This window comes from Cryptomeria japonica, chromosome 4, assembly GCF_030272615.1.
Source record: "Cryptomeria japonica chromosome 4, Sugi_1.0, whole genome shotgun sequence".
Lineage (NCBI taxonomy): Eukaryota > Viridiplantae > Streptophyta > Pinopsida > Cupressales > Cupressaceae > Cryptomeria > Cryptomeria japonica.
Window position 1 is genome coordinate 372588839 of NC_081408.1, and position 17680 is coordinate 372606518.

At 34.9% G+C, this 17680-nt stretch overlaps 1 protein-coding gene across 1 annotated transcript in view; it reads right to left on the bottom strand.

Annotated features, from left to right (window-relative positions):
• Positions 1–7933: 7933 nt before the first annotated feature.
• Positions 7934–17680, bottom strand: part of LOC131047402 (pumilio homolog 1) — a 43383-nt gene continuing 33636 nt past the window's right edge. Inside the window, exons 5-9 of the mRNA XM_057981292.2 lie at positions 17334–17546; positions 17129–17239; positions 13606–13800; positions 8509–8683; positions 7934–8425 (exon numbers count right to left, since the gene is read on the bottom strand). Coding sequence (XP_057837275.2) covers positions 8388–8425; positions 8509–8683; positions 13606–13800; positions 17129–17239; positions 17334–17546 — 732 coding nt within the window. The 3' untranslated portion in view covers positions 7934–8387. The remainder of the gene's footprint in view (positions 8426–8508; positions 8684–13605; positions 13801–17128; positions 17240–17333; positions 17547–17680) is intronic.

A 17680-nucleotide genomic window follows, 5' to 3' on the forward strand; every position in this document is an offset into this window, starting at 1 on the left:
TCATCTATGATGTCATTAGGTCCTTCAGAAGTTTCTTTGGTAGATGCATCTGATAGAGGCGTTGGACCCCATTCATACTCATTCGAGTTTGTTTATGAATCCTCTTCTTACAATCTTCCTGTATATGTGACAGGAATGTTTAAGGGTACAAACATTTCTTTAAATCCTTCTACCTCTTCTCTCATGTCTTCTAGGATTTCTACTTCTTGTAGTGTTACTGCTAATACATTTGGAACTTGATTACAAGTTGCTTCTTCTCTCTTGATTACATTGCAATATTCAGATTGGGAACGTTCAAGCATGTTGATCACGTTATCATTGTTGGTACAGGTGTAATTGACTTTGGCACCTATGTTAGATTTTGAGGAATCGCCCTGCTCATAAGTAGGTAAGGTATCTTTGAAAGCTTTGTGATCAGCATTAGTTGCATGGTTTCCAACAATAATTTTGCCACCATCGATAAGGTCTTGAATCTCGTGTTTGAGTTTCAAGCAGTTATTTGTTGTATGACCCTTGTTTCGATGATATTCACAGTAATCATTTTCCCTCCACCATTTGGGTTTGACTTCGGGATCATTTGGTTTGGAGTTGTCAGGTAATGTGATCAATTCATTTGCCAATAGAGTCTTAAGAACCGATTCATAGGATTTTCCTAGAGGAGTAAAATCACATTTAGGCTTTGAAATCCAAGGCTTCTCTTTAAACCACTCTTGATTTCTTAGGAGGGTTTTCTATAATACTTTCAACTGCTTTGAGGGCTTGTGTGTTGCTAATCAAATTGAATACTGTTGGTTTTGATTTTGGTTTAATAGTATCAAACACTCCATCATTAACAACATTTTTGTTATTATCTTTGTCGTATTTCCAGTATTTGTTCTTCTCTTTGGAACTAGAGCCTTGTTGTGTTTCTTTATAAAGTGATATATATCCTTTTCTTACAAGCACATCTTCCATTTTGAGAGCATTGTCCACCATCTTGTTGAATGATGGGTATACTTGCATTTGGATATCATATTTCAACTTAAGAATCAGATTATTAACAAAGATGTCCATCATCTCAGAATCAAGAATGGGTCGTGAATATCTAGAGAACATCTTTCTCCAACGTTGAAGGAAAAGGAGAAAAGGTTATCCTGTCTTCTGTTTGGTATTACAGAGCTCGATCATGGTGACTGGATGACGAATGTTATAGGAGTATTGTTGAACAAACAAATTGACCAGCTCCTCAAAATATTTAATTCCCACATACAAACTTGAAAACCACTCCATGGATTGTCCTCCTAGACTTCTTGGAAAGAGATGCATGAGATATGTTTGTTTGTGCATGAACTCCATACATAAAGCACAGAATTCTCGGACATGGTCTTGAGAATCCGAGTTACCGTCATATTTTTCAAACTTGGCAGTTTCCACTCTTGAAGGAAATGGAGGCATGTAAAGGTTCTTGTCAAATGGGAACGGGCAAATCGTGTCCAAAGAATATTGCGTAGATGATTTGTCCTTGTTTTTCATTTCCTTGATTTTAGTTTGCAATGCTTGCAACTGTTTGTTTACCAACATTAATGGAGTATCTTTTTCTTTAGTGATAAGGCTTTCGATGTTGTAATCAATGGGAAGTTTAGCGCCTTGTTTTGCCAACTCTAGAAAATGCTCTTCTTTTTCTCTAGCCATGATCATTTTCATCATTTTTCATAAATCCTTATCCTTTTGACAGCTATTTATAACAACTTCGGTAGGTTCAAAAAATTCAGACTCGCTAGATGAGGAATCACCATCAGTAGCATGGGTGCTAACATTATCATAAGTATTGTGTTTAGTAGCTTCTCTTTCTTGCTTTTCTCCAGACATGGTGGGAGATAAGGGTTGATCGAAAATTGGTACACTTGACGACGAAGGTTTGTCAAAGATGGGATCTTCTATAAAGAATGGATTAGTTTGTAATAAAAAGGATTGTCCCTTACCTTTCTTACGAAAACTTCTAGTTTTAACAGGCATTTATAATTGACGTGACCAAGAGCTAGGAGTGATACAAAAGTCAAGATTAAATCAGAGCTAGTTGTTCCTTTGAGGTGATGATTGAATAAAGTGATTGAGACCAAGTCTGGTTTCGGGAATGATCTATCTTCTATAAGACGTGATCTAAGCAGATTAAGTTGATCATATTGATGTAGGATTGATTGAACTAGCTAAGATATAATCAACAAAATTGTGTAACACAACAGTAGGGGTACACTATCAAGATTGTTTATGCTCAGGATGAAAAAGACCAGATATGCACTCACTGTAGACTGATTAGGCAAGTATGACAAGTCTGAAAAAGCACGCAAAAAGATAGGCTTTTGGACTAATAGAAAACATAGGCTCGTACGACAAAATAATATGACCCAAACGACAGTTTAAGGAGTCTCAGATGACAAAGACAGTTTCTCGTACGAGTAGTTGTTCAAACTCGCACGACAGTTTAGACTTGGTTAGACAGCAAAGTGACATTAGTAATAGAGACTCGTACGACAGTTTAGTGTTGCTCAGATGACAATTTGCGGCAAGTAGTATGACAAACTGGCAATGATGACTCTCTAAAGTTGTGACGCATACGACAATTTACTATTAACCAGACGATAACTTTCAGAGAACAAGACAACAAACTAGAAGGCTCGTACGACACAGGACTGGACAGGGACGAGTTTCTGACAGGGATAGAGTTTTGACCACTGAATTTTTTATGTTTTTTGTTTTTTTCTAGTTTCAAAGTTTCAGTTTCTATTTCCAGGACAAAGACACAGCAAACACAGAGGGTGTAAAGTGACTTCAAGCACAGCACGCTAACCCTAAGGAAGTTGGCTGAGAGAGAAAACCTTTGCTTGCAGACTCAAGTACACACCCAATAGCTAATCAGAATACGGTCGTTGAGTCTCACACAATGGATTCTCAACGCCATATTGACCGACTCCAAACGCTAATGGGGGCACAGTATGGCACGTATCTTGGGAGAGTTACTATCTCTCTTGCACAAAGATTATCTCCCTTTCGGAGGTGAACCGGGTAGCTTCTATCTTAGAGTTCTTAGTAAGGACTTATGTTCGAAATTACCCCTTGAAGTCGTGCAAGCGCGATTGAGGCCTATATCCCAACAAGGTGTCGAAATAAGATGTAGTCATGCAAGCGTGATTGAAACCACAAGGCCCTACAAAATGCCCGATATGAGAGATTTCAAATAATCTCATCCTCCGAGACTCTAATCCCGTAAAGCCTATTTATTATAGTGAGTCGAAATGCTTAGGTCTAGCTATACTCACTTGGGTCGTTCTCACAGGGTGATTACTTTTTTCTCACTATGACAGGCCCGCTAAAGGAACACAAATCTCAAAACTAGAAAAAACTTCAAGGGCCTAGATTTTTTATTGTATGTGCAGACAAGAGCATACTCTCCTACCTTTTAGATTTTTCTCAAACACAAAAAATAGATTTGTTCATTTACCATATTGCAATTTAAGTGTGTAGAAATGAATTAAAAAATACACAATGTTCAGTTGATTCTTCTCAGGCAACCTGCAGAAACAACGAATCAGTAGTCATATTATTTTTGAGCGACAGGCATGTTCTTCGACAAACGTTCTGCAAAAATTGGTTAGGCTGTGAAAAAAAAATCTTTCAGGCAGACAGAAAACAAGCCATGGTTAGCATTAGTACCATCAAATTCAATGAGAAAACCCTAGAAATCACTCTGCCTTTTAATACGAGAAATCAAAATGTCGTACGAGTATTCTCACCAAACAGTATGACTATTCCCCGCAGACCATACAATATTACTTGCAAAGTCGTACGAGAAAACAGATTGAGCTTTCTCACAGAGCCGTACGATATGTTACAAATTATCGTGCTATGCCTAACAAAAACTCATACGAGTTTTAGCAAGAATTGTACGAACAAAATCTGAAAAATAAAAAGAGCTGATCTGCAAGGCCGAAAAATTGTAATCTTCTACCCCACGGTGGGTGCCAAAAATGTGTGTGAAAAATGACAATCTGCAAGTTGTAAGGCACAAACACTTCAATAAATCATTGCATGCATGGTTAGACAAATATAATCATGAATATAAAAAACCATAACAAATCGACCTATTGCCTTGGAAAAGATGCGAGTATAGACTTGCTCTCAGATTTGTCTAAGCAATACCAATGACTAGACTACACCAAGATGAAGTGTTTAATCTATATGAGCACAAAATTGAGCTAAATGGATGCAAGATTAAGCTATAAATGATTAAACTAAATATGCAAAAAGCTAAGATGCAATAATCTCAAAGCACAATATTCTCAATGACTAGAGCAAAAAGTGCATAATAACAATAAATCTTCAGGGTGTCCTGAATGAGAGATGAAAGGTTGAATTTATAGAGAATCCAAAGAGAGACCAACGGTCAAGATTGATTAATGATGAGCGATTGAGATTCCTCAAGAGAAAGCACAATCTAGGTGAATTGAAATAATTGGATTCTTTGATTCAGTTTGAGAGAAGATTAGATTGAGTTAATCTTGAGATAAATTCCAATTAAAGCTTGATTGAATGCATTGAGATTAGAAGTATGAGTTTGCATTGGAATTAAAATTAGTTGATTCCATGCACTTGAGATAAAATTAGTTGATTCCATGCGCATTACTCTTATTTGCTCAAGATCTTTATTTAGAAAAAGCCTCTTCATTGCAACTAAACTTCTTTTCTCAAGATTTGCTTTTGAGTTTTATTTTTAGAGAAAATAATTTATTCAATTTAATTGTTTTTCTTGCTTTTCTGAGATTTCTCAAGTTGTCTCAATTTTAGAAAAAGAGAAATCTCAAGTTGATTTATTTTCTCAATTAATTCCTTTTTGAAAATTAATTCCTTTTGTAAATTAATTCCTTTTTTTGAAGATTTAAATGGCAAATTGATTTATTAATTAAAAGGTGCTAGGATATTTAATTAAATAAATAGCATAATTGATTAAAATGATTTACTTGGAATGATTAATAAATTAAATAAACATTTAATTAATATAGAATGATTTATTTGCCATGTGACATTGATGATTGAGGAATTAATTAATTAGGTGTTCCAAGTTGATTTAATTGTCTTTGGTTAGGACCTTGATGATGTAGTCGAGATTAGGGACCCATGGTTTAGGTGACCATTTTTAGAGCGCAAAATTTATCTCTCAGCTACGTATTTGCATAATAAACTTTTATCGGCAATTAAATTGTTGAGTGCCAAGTATTTGTAAAATGTCAATAACCTATCTCCATTTATGACCACTGTTCGTGATTATTTCTGTAATCAATTTTTATAGATGCTGCTGTTCTAAACCCTTCAAATCAGATTTATCGATTGATTTTATTTCCAAATTGTCAACAAAATTCATTTTTAATGTATTTTAATTTATTTAAACAGTGTAAAAAAACACGCTTTTTACAAAATAGAAATAGATTTTTGTGTTACATTTGGTTTTAAAAAATAGCAGTAGACAAATTTACCTCACATGCTTACACATTTTTTCACTTCATCTCTCCCATGCATCCATCATTATTGAAGAAAGTGGCCAAGTATCTTTTTCCTTACTCCAGGCATTCCTCGTCTGTGATCCTAAACACCCTAGCGTACAAGATTTGAAGGATGTGTTGGGTGATGTAAAAGGTCTGTTAACAAACATGCCCCTTCCGTAACCATGTTGAGCACGCAAACCTCTGTTTTTATCTTCAAATGTTTAAAGAAAACTCCCTCTGACCTCCACTTCCTTAGTAATATTTAATGCTGGCATAAATGGTATTCCTTATCTGAAATACATATGATTATATACGCCATTTAATTCACCGTACCATCCACATATCTATTAATCAATACGGAAAATTGAAGTCGTCAAACTGAATTTTAAACCCACTACCAGCTTATTGTTCATTGGTTTAGATATGTTTTTAACATGAGTTGAAAACAAACAGAATCGATTGGGGTATCACATAATACAATTTGAACGGAACTATAATATCACTTTTAAAAGGTAATTGAGGAATTCTGCTTCACTCTGAACTCGTGTTGAGCTCAGAACAATCTATTTCCTAGTCTGGTGAAAATGCCAAATGGAGGCAAAGAGGAATTATGCTTCACTCCAAATTCATGTTAAGCTCATAACAGTCAATTTTTTATCCAGTCTGGCGCAACTGCCAGAGATCTGAATTTACCATTTTGGAAGGCATTTTAAAATGCCAAGTATTTTATTTTCAAAAGCATTATGGTTGAATTTCCGAACATGACAGAGCATTCATTTTGCCAGACAAAGCACGATGAGAAATCTGAAAGAATGTTAAGAGGCAGCTTCAATTTGGCGAATAAAAAATGCATGTCGCTAAGAGAACATTCAGGCATAACAAGTCCTAGAGCCATTCAAAGATCAAGGCCTATGCTGTTCATTTAAGGTATGAGCTTCTCATCTATCAAATTAACTTGAGCATATTTTCAGGGAATAAGGCACTCTTCTTGTACCCCTTCTATACAACCTTTTTATAATAAGAAACTTTAAATAAGACATTAAGACCCTAAATAAGGCTTGAATTATTACAACCTCCATTGCGTTTTAGACAGATGTGAAGGTCAACAAAGAGAATTTGAGATCCACAAAGCACAAAATCTATGCTAACTACCATATAGATTATAGGTTGATATAAGATTATATCTTTTCCCTATTAGAATATGGAAGGAAATTAATAGACTACAATTCTCGCTTGTAGAAGCAGAAACTTGTAACCAAGAAGCTTATAATATTGCTATCAAGGAAAAAAGCATATTTATTTGGTCAAATCACATGTAATGTATAATAATTCTAGTGCTTGGGAAGAATATCAATCCAAAATGGAACAAAAGGGCGAACTCGGAGACCTATGAATAACAGTAGATGCTGGTAAACAAAATTGAAAAACCGTTGCACATAGCAATTAAAAAAAAGAAGCACCAGTATCAAATAACATTTCCCTCAACATGACACAGTTGGAAGCTGAGGCAACCAAGGCTCTTAAAAATTTGAACTAGTCTTCTGCTGTCTTTTTTGTGGTGTTTGGTTTTTTGCTGGTTTTTTGCTGCTATTACTTCAAATGTTTATATCAGTATACAGCTTTTTGTAATCTGATATGTTAAAGGGTTTCGGGTCCCTTCAAAACCTGTTTGTTCCTTGATCAAAAACATTTCCAAGACAACACCTCATAATGTAAATAATAAAGGGTGGGATGAAAGAAAAAAAAATCGCAAGGAAGCAATTTACAAAATTGCAACACAGAAGGCACAGAAGGCACATAAGCCCCACGTGATCAAAACATTTATTTATAACAGCATCTGAGGTATTCCATTTTGTGAAAGCCTAGTATCATTACTTCTACTTTAGTCATATCACAACTAATGCAACAAAAACCTGCTAAATTATATTATTCAGAAAGAAGCTAAGAATCATGAATCTGAAAACAATATAGAGGCTCAAGAATAGCTTGCAAAGCTTATGACCTCAGTTTATGCTCTGGACTGGTAGCTACCTATCTATGTAAGGAAGCCATTGAATCAATGGGGCTCAGATATAAATCAGAGAAATCTAAGTTATGAGATGACATACCATAAATTTGAACATATATGATATCTTTCTAGCAATGCAAAGATACTGCCTTGTTAATAGCAGAAAACAGGTCAATCCGGCTTCTAGTTCCACACCTAGGAAAAGATCAACTTTCCATTCGACTTTTTCTGTAATATGAAGCATTTAAAACAACAAAAATACTGAACTTTAATATGACAACCCAAAAATATTGCTAAGAATATATCAGGTTAAAATTGACAGCAGAATGTACAGAACTTGGGTTTTAGGCCCATGTGAGAATTCAGCTAAAACCTTACAAAGAAAAAGAAGCATCTGCAGGATAATAAATAAAGTTGAAAAGTTCTAACCAACACGTGGCCCAAATACTATAGTAAATTTGCATTTTTACAGTTAACTTGCTAATCCCTCTTTTTACAGAGTTACTCAATCCAATCACAGTAGGATGTCAAATACACTCTTCCATGACAAACTTGCCTGAAAGAAGACAATTAGGACTGTCTCCAATCATTTTTGAATGAAACAATGCCTTCTACACAACTCTGTTGTGGTTTAAATATGTGAATCGTGTCATCATACAAACTACAGAATGTACAACATGGTACAAGCAGAACTATTTTACTGTAGGCATGTACACTAGCTTGTACCTTCCAGTTTTCAATTGTCAAGACAATGTAAGGACAATAGTACTATAGAAAAACCATGGCCCAGTTAAAAAGACTGGAACAGGTTTATAATTAACCTCCTCATCTGTACAATTCCCCATGTATGTATATTGTTGAATTTATGACAAATATGATGGTTGAGTTCCAATACGCCTCTCTGCAGCATGGCATTACACCAGTTAAGAAAATATCTTGAATTATAACATGGATAAGGTTTAACATATGTCTATCTTGCTTTACCTCCAGCTGCAACAAGCTTCTCAACTCGAGCGACGATATGTTTTCCATATGTATATTTTTTTAATGCATTCAAATGCACCTTGATCCTAGAAAGGATTAATTCCCGCTGTTGATCATCACAAGTCTCTAGAACCTTTTGTACAACATAATTTGCAAACTGATCTTTCATCATTGCCTGCATAAATTTTCTACGTCAGACAAACGGCAATGAATTCTTAAGAAAGATATTTACGAATGTGCAGTTTGATAATGTGTAAAAACTTATGAACACTAGCATAGCATAGAGGGAAGCATTCTAATTGCTGGTAAAAGAAATCCAAATCATGCCTCAATTCTGCATGACACTCTCCTGTGATATGAAAACATTATATAACAATAACACGGGAACAGCACTACCCTCATTTTATACAATGTTGTGTAATTTGTACAATTATAGGTTGATTTAACACTTTACAATATCCAAAAAATATATACAGTATCCGACCTGGGTGGAAAATTAGTGTTTTTTGGGCATGTGTATCTGCCTACGCAGATATATTATGCTCAAAAATACAAATAATAAGAACAGTGATACTCGTAATTGCAAAAAAACGAAATAGAATATTTAAATACCTCATATTTATATTTTGCAAAAATGAAAATACTCTCGTCTCAAAATGTCATTACACAATGAAAATTCAAATTATAATCAATATTTAATATTTCATATTCTTCATCAAATATTGGTAACATTATAAGAACATGCAGGTAAATTGATAAATAGGACTTCCAACTTCTTTTTAGTTATTTTTACCTTTAAAATACTATCAAATATTGCAATTATCAGACTACGATAAAATTGACCAATATTTGGTCATATAGACATATACCACAATAGTGCTAGGATTCTGAGTTAAATCCTTACTAAGGTTATGAAGCTTGTTACTGCCTAACCAAATTCTACTCTGTTTCTCATTACTCGTGCATCAATCATAATACATATTCTCCGTGCATTTCATTGTTGTAACTACGACTTCATTCTACCTAAACACTTGCTCTCAATTAGTAAAAACATAATTAATTCCTTCATAAATTACATTTATGGTAACTAGTGGATGTTAATATCTACAATCTAGTCATTAACGCAAACTAAGAGTCTTGCATCAGCATTCATATTAATGCAATTGTGTGTGGCGTGTCTTCAATGTTTATATATTGAAGCAACAAGTTTTACTGCTACCAAGGAAGTCAATGCAGATTTAGTTTTATTCATATCAGGCCTCTAAAGGTGCTCTTCAATAATACCAAGATGTAGAAGTACAACTACAGCTGAACATATAACAAGAAGTATAAGAAAACCGGACAGAACCACATCATAAGAATAATACTATGCTAGGAATACCGATCTGCAAAGGCTTCCCTGTTCAGGAATAAAGCAAACATTTGGTGCCTGCTTGTAACAGTCCCCACTATATGCTCATTGCCAATCCAATATTTTCATTTCAGAGGCTACAAAAATCTTGTCTCTAGCTCAAGAATCTAGTGGCTCTGAAACCCTAATATTTTTAGATCTACTTTTTGTTTACTATGAATGAATTAAAAAATGGTTTTTTTTGTTTGAAAAAAAATGCTTTTTGGGCAGCCCGGGCTGCAGGTTTTTAAGATCTACTTTCTGTTTACTATGAATGATTTAAAAAATAATTTTTTCTGTTTAAAAAAATGCTTTTTGGGCAGCCCGGGCTGCAGGTATGCCTGGGTACACCCTGAGTTTGCCCAGGGTACAGCCCAGGTACCAGAGCAGTACCCTGGACAAACCCAGGGATGTGCCAGGACCACAACCGAGCCGAACCCACAGAGAACCCAATATGCACCTGGGCAGTACCTCGATGAACCCAGGGAGTACCAGGACCTGACCAGGACAATAACCGAGGCCTGCAGGGAAGAACCCAATAACATAGTTAAATACATGCCCTAAAAATCCCCAAATACCGAAAAATGGACCCTAAGACACAATTGTAGAATGAGAAATGTGACTAGAGACTGAAAAACGTCCATTTTTTTGCCCCAAGTATTTTGCTGAGTTTTCCCCAAGTTTTGCTGAAGCTTTTCCTGAACTTTAATATTTGGGGTCCGCAAGTCCAAGTTTACAAATTATGGTCTTTATGACTACTGGTAGCACAGGTAATAAAAAAGTTCCAGCTAAGATTGTGGGTAGAACTTGTGCTAATCAATCATGAACCCTGTTGTAAACTGTAATAATTATGTTTTTTTTTTAATTTAAGCTGTCAAAACTCAAGGCTCAAACATGCCAAAGATTTCTTGCCAACCAGTTCTTACGTACTAGTCGATATTGCTGCCCTGACCACTAAGGGAGCTACCAAAGGTACACCACAATTTGCCCTGACTACTATATACTTGCACAACAGTCACATTCACATGTGATCTCAATGACTCACAGAATTTTCCAAGTAGCTCAAGTACACTAAATTGATTCACTATGTGCAAGCAAGGCTATGTATATTGTCTAGACTCTATTGACACTAGCAAGCTATTGTTAGATACTAGGTGGTGAATCGTTAGAGGTGTTAACCGGTCTCCCATATGAGGCCTGTGATGGCTATAAACATCCACAAAAATAAAGTCCATTTTGATTGATCACAAATGAGATGAGAAAGAAGCAATTTGTATAGAGCACATTGAGACAATTTCTAAAGGTTTAATTTTTACTAAAGACTATTGAGAAAAAAATCTAATTTAGATCATGTCAGAAACCATTTAAATCTCACTTAGAACTTTGGAACAGCATGTAGGAATTCAAAACATCAAATTAAAATAAGCATGCACATATGATTAACACATAACACTGGATGTACATGGAGAAACCCTTTTGGAAAAAAAAATCCCACCATCATAGAGAGGACAAATCTGTATTTACAATTAATCCAATATATGTGTTAAATCAGTACTTTCAACCTTCTCCCTTCAATCTGATAGCATTCCAGTAGCATAACAGTGCTCAACTTGCAAAAGACCCATGATGCAACTATCGACTGCATCCTGTTTATAAAGGATTGGAGAGATGAAACCACAAGTGGATTTACCAAAAGTAGAACCAATTACCATAAAAACTATAGGCAAAATCCAATGCCCACATGTAGACAAATATTCAATGCAACATAAATAGCAGCAATCATACAAGTATCTCTGACCACTCACAACAGTGGCACCCTTCCTCAAAAATTACGCTCCAAAATAGGGTTCACTATGCATGAATGATCCACCCAGTAATGCAAAAATGACCAGTCTCTCACCTAGCACCTAGGAATGGTAAAGTGCATTAAATGACCTACAAGCATTTCATAAATCATAAATGTCACCATTGAAAGTACACCCACTCTTGATGCCACTACAACTATTATTCCAAGTTACAAAAAGAATTAATAAAATAATGGTATCTCTTGACCACCTAAATGGCCATCCAAGTACCCGTTCCCAAAGATGTCGGATATCCAACATTAGTACATAGGTTTTGCAAGATTAATATCACCTTGATTCCCACATAAGACTGATTTCCTAGTGAACTAATACACTTAATTTTTGCAAAGTAACATAATTTTCAACATTTCATTTCACCATATCCCAAAGTTATTTTGCAAATAATTGATTAATAAATTCAGGCAGTTGGCCAATGTGTACACAAAATTTTGGTAGCAACATTCTAGACATAGCATTGGTGTTAACCAGAATATCCGCTACTTTTCCTCAGTGCAAAAGATCCGATATACGTCTCCATTTATCTTTCATAGGGCAATTTGACCCATGAACATCTTCTCTCCCTCTACTCTTAGAGCTAGTGTTGTACTCATGCAATTTTAAACTATTGATATGTATTTTAACAAGGATGTTGCAAAATAAGAATGATGAGGATTGATCATTTTGTTAAAGATCTAAATATTTTTGGAGACATCCCGGATCTCTCTTTCAAATTTCATCTCAAAGTACTCTGATACCAAAATGGAAAATTCAGCATTTAAACCATTTCTAATTACAATCATATTACAAACTGTGCTAACTGCATTTTATTGTCCTTCATTTGATTAGATATTATCAATTGACAACAACGTAGCGCCAACGCCACAATAGAGTACATCATCATTTAAGTATGTTACTGTGCTTTTGCTTATAACCCATCTCAAAAGAAAATGAGATGACAATTTGTCAAATGAACACATTTTCCACCTCAAACTAATCAATTAATTTTTCCCTTGTCATTATACTACAAGGATAATTTTTTGCTGTAATAAAGATTCTGCCAACCGAAAGCTTAAATTTTATGGACTCTAATTGATCTCATTGGTAAAATAAATGAATAGATCCTCTCATAATGTAAATGAACTTGTATACGAGCCATGATACTAGGTTCAAATTCAAATTCATTTGGGAGATCAAAAAAATGGGTAAAATTTCTATAACAACTCAGAAATCCGAACTGAGTTGAGGAAATCCAACTAATCCAGAAAATCTAGAGCAAAACAGTTTTGAACCAAATCCAGCCAGATTTGGTGACTATGATATTAGCCTATTTCCCTAAACATAATTCATGACAAACTTTGATATATCACACTTATTTTCAACTTTCAATGAATGGATTCAACCATTCATATGCCTATTTACCCAGTCTCATGAAGCATCCACCAAGATTATAAAGCTTCAGATTAGATTCCATGTGTAGATAACTCTATGTTAACTTGAGAAATGAAAATTCTAGTAAGTATCATTAATGTAATCACAAATACAGAAATATCCTCATCATAAGCCTGTTTGTTAAGAAGAAACATTTAATTGTTGTAAAAAATCAAAACTCAAAGCAAACCGTATTTTCAAGAGGACTTCAAATTTGGAGCATAAACAATGGGAAGATAAGAGTAATTGAACCATAAACCTATGCTATCAAAATCAAAATCAAATCTAGTCAAAAAAGGCTAGGAACAAACATATAGAAAAGAAAGGGCCTAGAAAAGTTCACGGTTATAAGAAAGGAATATGAAATTAACATAGACCTGGATTGAACAAAACTAAAACAATACATATCGATAAATATATAGAATGAGCACATACCTGCAGAGGCTCATTTTCATCTGTTGAGCCAAGCATCTCGCTTATCAAAATTTGTCGCTCAATGGGACCTCCAAATACCAAACATTTCTCCACAACATTTGAAGCAAACTTTTGCTGGCTCATTTGAACTATCTGTCCTGCTAGTTTCTTTATTACAGAACCCCGCTCGTTTGGTTTGCCATGTTCAAGTACATGCTAAACATGAAAATACAAACACCCGATCATTACAAAACATACAAGTTGACAATAAATCAACATATGGCTTTAATAGAAACTGTAGCATCCTATGTTTAAGTTTCATTCCCATGTGGGCAAACAAGGGAGCTCTCTCGAAACATTAGGCAAAGAACATTCAAAGAAAATATAGAAGAGCTTTGGAATATAATATTTTTGAGCAAAGAACCTTGAAGAGAGCAGTATTTAGACCAGATAAAGGAAAGGAGCTTGACATTAAAAAGTGGATTGTAATGCCTAGAGTAGGTATGAGGTATTTGGGAATGTCAACTCGCTGATCTTCCCTCATACATGCATGAATCAGAATTATGCAACAAACACTTACCAGTAATGGAAAGAAAGAAATAATCATCCTAAAAAGTTAAATCCCCAAGGGTTACATCCTGCAATCTCTGTCAAAGAATGACTACTTAAAATAATGTGTCACGAGCCTCTAATCAAGGTACCAAAAGGAAGTGGCAAAACAGGCCCCCTTGTCTAACTAAAAACAGTGGTACCTTGCTAAGTCCTCATAGTAGATAGAACTAATTTAAAATAAAATTATCTCCAGTCTCTACCTGGTAGTCAATTTCAACTAGTAACTGGTAAGAACATGCCTTCTGCTCAACGAGGGGATTACTTAAGCTATTTGATAGATGATGTTGGAGATATATTGGTTGAATGATTATCTCATCTATAATCTTTCTTGGGGCTAAGTGGTTATGGAAGAGATGTCCATGTGCCCTGAACGTACTTTGGGTATATATTTGACAATGTATCCATGCTCATGCTCGCACCTCCAAGAGAGGATGAGAAGGGGCATCTAAGGAGTACCTAAATGGAAGATCTCAGTGAACAGAGACAACAATAAATTGAAGGAGAAAAACTAGCTTGAAGATACCAACAGCATCAATGTTAAACGAGCCTCCTCAAAAAATGCCCAAACTATAAAAACATGGTCAATGGTCTTGAAATCTATCTTAAAACCTTCCTACCCCCAAGTCTATGCTCAACACTTCCTACATACTTAGTGAGTTTCATGTTCAGTGCTGGCAAAAATTTAGGCAAATCTATGTCCAATCATAAAAGCCATGAATCAAATTGATTTAACTTACTCGCTTCTGGATGGCATGCAGTGACTAAGGAAGAAAATCTGAGAAAACATTATCATAAATAGATCTACCATAGGGAGGGCACCTACAGCAAATAAATGACAAATGCACAATATATTCACGGAATTCAGCCTGAAACCCCTCACAAATCTATTGTTTTACTGGTATAGAACTTCTAAATAACTCTCTACATGCCACCTACAGAATAAATTCTTGATGACTGTTTGAGATGCAAATGAATGTGAAAACTGTAACCTCCATCCAAAAACCAAGCATTAGAAGAAAGATGGATACCACTTGAATGATTCTAGATACCCATGAAATGAAGTTAATGTTCTCATGTTACCAAATGAGTTCAACAGACCTCAAAAGTACAACCACAAAAATGACAACAGAATGAAATGATGCCACTGACAAAAGAATAAAGGTAGGAACTTAACAAAATTACAAAGTAGGTATGTCAAGAAAATATGAACAGTAGAACTAATTAGGCAGTGAATCCAAAACAGGTGAACTCCATAGATGTCTGAAAAGACACCAATGCATATTACAATCAACCATGTGAGAGAAAGACCCATTGCTAAAAAGAGACAAAGTTGATGGAGACAAAAAATGGCTCTAATAGCCATGCCTGATAAACTTACCTATGGCTATTCAAGTTGCAAATGAAAATCAACAATTATAACCATGCAGAACACAAGCATTGGAAGAAAGATGGGCATTGCATAAATGATTTCAAGCAATCCAGAAACAAAAATAATTTCCCCAGGTGACTAGAATAGGTCAATGAACAAGAAAGTACATCCACCAAAAAATAGTAGAGGGTGAAATCATGCGTTGTACCAATACTGCATGGTCATTAATAAAGAATTTTATAATATGATCAGAAGAGGTGCCTGGGAGCACCCAAGAAACAAAAATAATTTCTCCAGGTGACTAGAATAGGTCAATGAACAAGAAAGCACATCCACCAAAAAATAGTGGAGGGCCAAAATTTGTTGAAAGTGATTCTGCAAATCATGCATTACTGTGTGGTCATCAATAAGAATTTGATAATATGATCAGAAGAAGTGCCTGGGATTATAGGAGCTGCTGTCAAGTAGTTAATAAGAGAAGCCATAGTAGACGACCATGAGTGTTGGAGAAATAATCATATATAAACCAGAGGAGGGAAAATGGCTAAATCTCACTGTAGCAATAAATCATTTCCCAGTGTTAGGAATATTAGTTTGCACAAAACCATATAAAGGAATATTTTATTTATGCACAACTTCAGTACTACTAATGGTATCTTAAGTTACCTCCATTGTTTTACAATAAATTACCTTTGCTGGTTGCTAGTAATAGCATTGCTATTCAGCAAGAAGGTACAAGATAAATATGATGAAACTGAACTAATGGCGATTTTTCAACTACCATTGTCTCATATACAATGAAGTAAACATGCCATGGGTGTATTAATGATGTGATACAGAAAGAAAAATCAAGTATCGAGGCATACTATTTATAAACATGTCTTGCTTGCGACTGTAGACAAGATCAGGAACTACATTAACTGAAAGGGTGAAATGTGATGCAACCCAAGAAAAAGCACTTTATTATACTTTTTGCAAGGCAGAGAAATTCTATAAAACAAATTTTATTATCTTTTTTGAAGTACTAGTATAGGTTTTACAATGTTCAGTCATACAAGATATTTTGTAGAGAAGGGAATTTTCACAGTTTGCATGTACACCATATGCAACATATCTGTTGAAGTTCTAAATGTATGTCAATCACTTCAGAAAAAAAATTAGTCCCTTGTCATATGTATTTCAAATTGAATCTGAAGTATCTTTTAGCTTATACAGTTTATATTTCAAGACCGTAGTCCAGAACTCTTATTCCTTTTCACATTTAAGAACTTTCTATGACCATGCACATTATGCTTATCAATAAAAATATAAATCCTAGGGTTGTTACTCTGCCGAGATTTTCTGGCAGAATACTGAGTATGGAGATACCTAAGATTGAACAAATCAGTCCTCCTTGAACTTCAAGTTTTAAAATAAATATTGTGGCCTTCCAGCGGAATCTTTAGATTATAGTACAAGATTTGTTCCACTCAAAACTAATAAGCAGAGTTTAAAGATTGACAGAGCCATCTTGAAGTAATTTTTTCCCCACGATGATATTTTAATATGTAAGGTGTTACAGACCTGTACAACATAATTTCCATACTGGTCTTGTGCAAGTGTACAGACTGACTGCAAGATTTCATCCATCATAATGCTCTGTGTCTTTGCATCTGTACAATGCTCCAACACCCTCTGCCAAAACATAAAAAGAAAATGAATTTACATGCTTGGAAATGGCCAGAAATGAACTGGCAAAGAAGATTGAATATTAGACTTATATGCTCACCTGTATGACACGACAACCATATGGATGGGTGGACAAAGACAAAACTTGCCCATAAAACGATGAAATAATGAACTGAATTCTATCCTGAGGAATGCATTCAATGCACTTCTGAATAACATGATTCCCATTCTGATCACGAACACAGCGCATGACATGCCCATCCAGTTCCAAGACCATTTTACCTTGCTGATCTTCATCAAGAACCTCAATGGCCTGCAATATGTAGTTCAAAGATACCACATATTTTGTATAAATTGTAGCATCAATAAATAATAAGTATCAAACATATAAAAACAAACAAGAGTGTCAGACTCAATCATTGAGATGCTTAAGCCTGCTACTAGGTA